General features: G+C 36.4%; 1 protein-coding gene across 1 annotated transcript in view; it reads right to left on the bottom strand.

Annotated features, from left to right (window-relative positions):
- Nucleotides 1-624: 624 nt before the first annotated feature.
- Nucleotides 625-7581, bottom strand: part of LOC138017525 (uncharacterized) — a 20446-nt gene continuing 13489 nt past the window's right edge. Inside the window, exons 4-6 of the mRNA XM_068864589.1 lie at nt 7567-7581; nt 6401-6526; nt 625-1073 (exon numbers count right to left, since the gene is read on the bottom strand). The exon at nt 7567-7581 is cut by the window's right edge and continues 111 nt beyond it. Of these exons, the coding sequence (XP_068720690.1) occupies nt 625-1073; nt 6401-6526; nt 7567-7581 (590 nt within the window). The remainder of the gene's footprint in view (nt 1074-6400; nt 6527-7566) is intronic.

The raw sequence follows: 7581 nt of genomic DNA, 5'->3' as shown, positions 1-7581 counted from the left end.
GTCTGAGTTTGAGTACTGGTAAGTGCATAGTACCATATAACAATAATATTCTTTGTTGCCTTACTACACGTATGTTGTAATGTTGAGATGAATGGATGAGTGTATGAATACAGAAGCTGATAAGATAATACGAAACATTAAGAAGATGGGTTGAGATGCGTAAGGATGGATAGTTGGATGGATGGATGGATGGATGGATGGATGGATGGATAGGCACTCGAGACCAGTTGAATTCTGAGCATCAAGATAACTAAGATTTAATAGGGAGAATAATCTTTAAGGCCTTCTTTTGTATAGATTCTATAGCAGAGGCTAGATAGTCTGGTAAGTCAGACCACACTGGCAAGGCATATCCCAAGACTGATCTTATAAACAAACAGTAGATCTGAACAAGGACATTGATTTCTACTCCTGATTTTTTCAAGAGTCTGATAGCATAAAGTCGCTTGCTTTTAATTGTTGGCCTTCTTAAATAATTATATAGTTAATATGCATATTCCAGGTTAGGCTGAACAATATGGATTAATTATCACAAATGAAATCAAATCTATATGTTTATTAATAATTACTCCTGGTGGAGTCAACAGGCAAGAAGACAAGTTAGTACTTAACGGACTTTTTCTCTCATTTAAACACGATCAAATATTTACAAGAACACGCACCTGGATTTTCGGTAAGAAATTTCCTGCAGGCCAAGTAGTTTTCTGCATCTATGGTTGTTTTCAGGTTAATTGTTTCCAGGCCAAGTTTTTTCTTCATTTCATCAGTCACAAGGTATCGCTCTACTACTTCATTGAGGTGACCAGAGAGATAATCATTCCACAGATGCTCAAGACTCCTTAAGGTAGGACAATCCACAATGATTACAAGAGAGCCCTTGTTGACATCTTTGAAGTATACCTTGTAGACGTCTACGATAAATTTTGTCAAGGCTCTCACTCCTTTTGGTTTATTTGAGGAATAGTCACGGGATTTCACAAAAGTTTGGACTTGGAGTGCTAAAAGACCATATACTTTTTCCTCTTGTTCTTCGGTTAGGCCTGATACACTGATTAGGAGCTTGACAAAAGTGTCTGAAAATAAGATTAGACCTTGTAAATTTATGGTGATCAAACGACACCAATAATATTTTATGTTGACAGGACACACATACTTAAAAACTCAGTTTAATCAGACACTAAAAAGGAAAGTAACTTCAACGGACTCTAAATTCCTAGAGAAAACAAACTTTATTTAAGTGTTTAGTCGTTCAAGCGCCGCCCAGAGCACTAATTGGGGACACCGTAAACACAACTTTATTGAACTGGACCCTCCATGGTAGACCCGCAAAGTCAAGGAAGCTATTCACGAAGGCCTTTACCCTAATTACATCAAAGGGAATAATAAAATTGAAACTCCTGCAGGGTGGATGCCAATAATCAACAAAATACACCAAGAGATCCGTGGTGCTGGTTGGTATGAGATATTATCAAAATTATGAGTTAGAATATTAATGGGTTTAAATGATGTATTGAAAGTTCTCAAAATTAAGCAAGCCTTGAGAACTTTCAAAACATGACAAGTACATGTACCTTTAAATTCCGAATTTTATGAAAACATTGGAACTTTTCCCAACCAATTCTCAAAGAAAAAGTTATGTCCATGAGTTATGAAAAATCTCATTCAGCAATAAAAAAACTTTCATCCAGGTTTAAGGACTTTTGTTTGAACTGAACTTTGCTATGTTTTGTTTTAGGTTTTCTGGGCTGTTTTCTTTGAAAATAACAAAACTAATGTCGGCCTTTTTTACTCTAGTACTTTTACCGTAGTTATACAGTAAATGTGAGGGTACCATGATAGTAACCTAATTGGGACTCAGCAGAGTATAAGTTGGGATAAAGTTGTCCAATCAGAATCAACTAATAATTAAGAAAACCAGAAGCCTTTCCATTGTGAATGCACATTCCTCTTGCTCAACGCACAGGTCAAAACATGATAAGTGAGTGTTGAGAGGGAAAGGAACAAAGATGAATTGCAATTTTTTATTTTTGATTGGAAGAGATAAGTTCTTTTTTTTTTTTTTTTTACACTTCTAATGACAATACTTACATTTACATGGAGGAAAAATGAAAACAACGTACAAGAGATAAAGGAAAAATACAATGTTACAGCGATTACAACTAATTAACCCTAGAAAAGTTTTACAAATTTGACTACTATTTGCAAAAATTGCAAAATAAAACACGATACAACAAAAACATCAGGGGTCTGTCCTACCAACTAAAAGGTGCTTTGCATTTGCATTTGTTTCTGCATCACTTTTAACTGTTGGAACTTTTTGGAATTGTGGGCTCCATTTGTTTTGAAGGAGTAAATATTGTTGTTATTAGTGGCAATCTCTTTTTCAATTTCCATGGAGTTCATAAAGGTTTGTATATTAACCTGTAGCACAGGGTTGCAGTTATTTAACTTACATGTGTAAATATATCGTTTGGCGATAAGGAAAAGGTGATGTAGTAATAAATCAGAGATATTATCAAGAGGAGAGAAGGCAATGGATTTGTTTAAGGTGGTGTTTTGAGTTATCCATTGACAAATGTCTTTCCAGAGTTTTTGGGTGTAATTGCACTACCAGAACAAGTGGGCAAGGGTTTCAGTAAATTCCCCGCAGAAAGAGCAGGAGTCTGTTTGTTTTAAGCCGATTTTAAAGAGGAAGTCGTTTGCTGCTATTCGTCTGTGGAGGAACATGAATTGGAACACTCGTAACTTTGTTTCTGTTGTACACAGAAAGGGGAGGCGGTATGTATTCTCCCAGTTCACGTTCGCATTTCCTGTTATATTTTCCTTAGACAGCCAATTTCCCTGGCTTTTAAGAGGGGTGGTGGCCTTTTTTTTTCGATAATGGATTTGTAAACGGTTTTACAGGCTTTTTCTGAGGCTAATAATGTTTGCCCAAAGGTCTTAGTTTTGGGTTCTCTTTTAGGTTGTTGAGAACACTTTTGCCTGAACAGTTTAACGGCTGATACTACCTTATAGAATTCTAGAAAGTTAGTCTTAGAATAGAATTTCCGTCCGTATCAAGGATGTCTTTAACATCTTTCACACCTGCAGTGAACCAAGATTTATAGAGAATTGGCTTGTTCTGTATTCTTATGAGAGAGTTGTGCTAGATCTGAGCTGACGTGAAATCTAGATTGTTGTCCTTATAATTTATAGTTTCTTTGCGTCTTGTAAGTTCCAAACATGTTTGGAAAGCTCTGTCTCATTTCTTCTGTTTGAATGTCGAAAGGATGTTTTGTGGTTCCTGTAGCGTTCCTTGAAGTTTGTGGCTAGTCCAATGTAGGTTTCAGTTGTTGTCTCCGTGGTGACTGTTGCTTGATAGGTGTCAGGTTGCGGTGTTGGTATATTTGCATCTGAAAGAACGTGTTTGTTGTGTGACAATATGATGGATTTCATGTTTGGCATACATAAGTAGCTTAGCTTGAGTGTGTGTCTGTTGGAAATCTTGTAGAGCGGATGGTTGTTCTGGAAACATTTTTTCGACGATGTGTAGGAATTTTCTACCAAGAGTGGTTTTAACGCTTGAATCGAAAGGGAGATTGTACCACATAATGTCCCTTTTCCTCTTTCTTTTGTTTTTCGATAACCGATATGTACTCCGAAACTTTAGAGTAACGTAAATTTAAAATACCATAGAATATGCATGCCTTGCTTAATTATCTAATATATAAGCGAAGATCTCGCAAGATTACAACGACGCGCTCTACGTATTTTATACACAGATATATCTTACACACAGACACTAGAGAAATTGAGTTTAGTGAGGCTATGTGAGCGTTGTGAGGCCTTAACTGCACGCCTCTCTGATGATATTTTTAACGATCTGAAAAACAAACTTCATGCTCTTCTTCCCCCCACACGACTGCCCGTATAATTTAAGATCCAATCAGACGTTAATTCGCCGTAAGTGCAACACGATACGGTGCCAGTGAAGTTTTATTAATGTGCGATTGTAGCTTGCTGGATTAGTATTTTATCTTTATACATTTATTATTATAGTTTAGAAAGGTGAGGCTAATGAAACCAACACATGATTAACTGTTACTCCGAGTTTCGTGCCTACGCACTCAACAGACAGTGTTGGCAGCCTTATTACTATTATTCTAGTTTAGAGCGATTTTCAATTGAGTGTCGTAAAACCAAAACCAGAGTAATTACTTTGGCCAATCAAAAATGACGGAGACAATCCAGCAAACCAATCAAAACTCGAAGTAATTACACGTAGCCGACACAAAGCGCGGGAAAATGTGCACGCGCGAGCCACGATTGGTTTTGGTTTCACTTCTTATTGGTTGAAAAAATGGCGCGAGAACTTTGAACCAATCACTGAGTGAAGTAATTATAAACCAAAGTAATTATCTAATTACTTTCGACACTCAATTGAAAACCGCTCTATAAATTTTTATATACAATTGCTCATTCATTTTATTCATCTTTTTAAGGTTTATGATTTTATTGTAATGCTATAGTTTAATGCAGTCAAATGGCTGTAATTCTATTTGGAATAACTATCTATCTATCTAGAAACCACTGGTTTTAAAATCGAAGTGGCAGAGCTAGTTCACGTCTATCTCCGTAAGGCTGTGACTGTGATTACCCGCTAACTCCTTTATAAGTTTCATAACATTTTTGTCCTTGTTAGCGGTGATTTCCTCATTGTGTTTGTGAGTCATTTAGCATTTCGAGTATTTTATCGGCGTAGTATGTGCAGTCCATAACTACAAGTGCCCCTCCTTTGTCAGCTTCGAAGATAAGAATTTCAGAGTCCCCTCTAAGTTCCTGTATGGCATTTTGTTCCTCTTTGGTTAAATTGGAACGTTTGATGTCTTTCACTTGTAATTCTTCAAGTGGGAATTTTGTGAGGAAAAAAATATATATATATACATGTATATATAAAATAGCATCAGAAAGCTGACTTGAACACGCCTGAATAGATTATCATAAGCAAAGCCTTAATTAATTAGGCCTGGTTTCTATTTGATTGTCAAGATCCTCCGATCACCTGAACATTTTATGAAATGACTGGGGCAATCTGGATGATTTTATGGAAACACTGCCCAGACAGTTGCTAAGGACCCAGACAAATGAGACAACCTGAATCGTCCCTTCTAGCGGGACAATCGAGGTCATCTCAGTCGCCCGGGTCATTAGCGATTGTCTGGGTAGTGTTTCCATATAATTGTCCCGATCGCCCCAGTTGTTTCAAATAATGTTCAAGCGATCTGGACGATCATATGGAAACCTGGCTTTAGGTACCACGATTTTGAGTTTTTGTCAAAAACCTATTAAATTACCACAAAACAAAAGCTTCGAGGGCTGATCCTCTTACAGAGAAAGTAATTTGGAATTTGGCTTTCCAACAGCATGCGAAAATTAAGCTTAAGGTACGTCAAATAAAAGAAGTGAATTTGTTAAAAAGAAAAAAAGAAATGCAGAATTGTAGTTGACGGTTTTTGTGCATACAGGCTAGCCTGTAATGCACAATGTCATCGGGGTTGTCTGTCTGAGTGAGTGAGTGAGTGTAAGATCGCGTGCATGAATCACTAAACTAATGAGCTCCTTATTGAATTTTAACAATTCAGTTAATTACAGTTATTCTGTTTGTTGCCTACTTGTTGCCTTGTCCTTTCTTAATTTTCCTTATGAAAAGAGATATTTTACAGAATTTACAGCAAGATTTCAACAATCGCATGATAATTTGATTGACACACCTGTTGGGGAAGACGGTAGGATTTGAGCGGAAAAAACAGCCTTTGGAGTCAAAATGCCCATAAAACCTCTCCAATGACCTTTCATGTTGATATTCCCATGTAAGATGTCTGATATTTTCGAATTTCGAAACATTTTGTAAAATCTCATCACTTGTTATCAAAGGCAACTTGCTCTCTGACAATTGCCGACCCGATGTGCATATTTTTGTCACATCGAGACCATATGTTTTGTTTTGCTGAAATTGAAAATATAAATTTCTCAGATGTCTGATATTTAAGATTTCGACGGGAAAATCGGGAGGTAAGGCATCATGCAAAATGAAGATACCTGATGCTATCAAGTGACTTGTTCATAATTTGTTTTCTCTCTTTGTACATGATCGCCCGTGATACAGAATTATTTGACAAACGCATTAAACCTTGAGAATTATCAGTGCTCGTCTTGAATCAAAAAATAAAAAACAAATCCAAGAAAGGAACTCTGTGTTGACCTTGATTTTCAAACAGTATCACCTACTCCCGGATTCCACTGATCATATGTACATGTACATTAATTTTGTATGCTGATAAAAAGAATGTTGACAAAGGGTCTGACAGTTTTTTGGAACAGCTAGCTTACACTGGCAAGTCAGCTAAAATACTTCTCCTACCTCCAAATTCAGGCAAAGAAAGATCCTCTCTAGATGTTCCTGAAACCCTCTTATCCATATATATAGGCACTGGAGGTAAAGGTTCATGTAGCTTTGATCGTTGTCTTATTTCACTTGCATTAATTCCTGTAATTAGGCCAAAATGATACAATAGTTACATTTTTATTATAAAGTTCAAATTAAGGAAAAAATAGTATTTTTAATTTGTTAAAAGGAAAAAAAGAAATGCAGAATTGTAGTTGACGGTTTTTGTGCATACGGGCTCGCCCGTAATGCACAAAGTCATCGGGGTTGTCTGTCTGAGTGAGTGAGTGAGTGAGTGAGTGTAAGATCGCGTGCATGAATCACTAAACTAATGAGCTCCTTATTGAATTTTAACAATTCAATTAATTACAGTTATTCTGTTTGTTGCCTACTTGTTGCCTTATCCTTTTTTAATTTTCCTTATGAAAAGAGATATTTTACAGAATTTACAGCAAGATTTCAACAATCGCATGATAATTTGATTGACACACCTGTTGGGGAAGACGGTAGGATTTGAGCGGAAAAAACAGCCTTTGGAGTCAAAATGCCCATAAAACCTCTCCAATGACTTTTCATGTTGATATTCCCATGTAAGATGTCTGATATTTTCGAATTTCGAAACATTTTGTAAAATCTCATCACTTGTTATCAAAGGCAACTTGCTCTCTGACAATTGCCGACCCGATGTGCATATTTTTGTCACATCGAGACCATTTGTTTTGTTTTGCTGAAATTGAAAATATAAATTTCTCAGATGTTTGATATTTTTGAATTTTGACGGGAAAATCGGGAGGTAAGGCATCATGCAAATAAAGATACCCGATGCTATCAAGTGACTTGCTTATAATTTGTTTTCTCTCTTTGTACATGATCGCCCGTAATACAGAATTATTTGACAAACATATTAAACCTTGAGAATTATCAGTGCTCTTCTTGAGTGAAATAATAAATAACAAATCCAAAGAAAGGAACTCTGTGTTGACCTTGATTTTCAAACAGTATCACCTACTCCCGGATTCCACTGATCATACGTACATGTACATTAATCTTGTATGCTGATAAAAAGAATGTTGACAAAGGGTCTGAGAGTTTTTTGGAACAGCTAGCTTACACTGGCAAGTCAGCTAAAATACTTCTCCTACCTCCAAATTCAGGCA

This window comes from Montipora capricornis, chromosome 9 (assembly GCF_036669925.1).
Source record: "Montipora capricornis isolate CH-2021 chromosome 9, ASM3666992v2, whole genome shotgun sequence".
In the NCBI taxonomy this organism is placed as follows: domain Eukaryota; kingdom Metazoa; phylum Cnidaria; class Anthozoa; order Scleractinia; family Acroporidae; genus Montipora; species Montipora capricornis.
The sequence above is the reverse complement of the archived record's forward strand: the minus strand, read 5'-3'. Positions and strand labels throughout refer to the sequence as shown.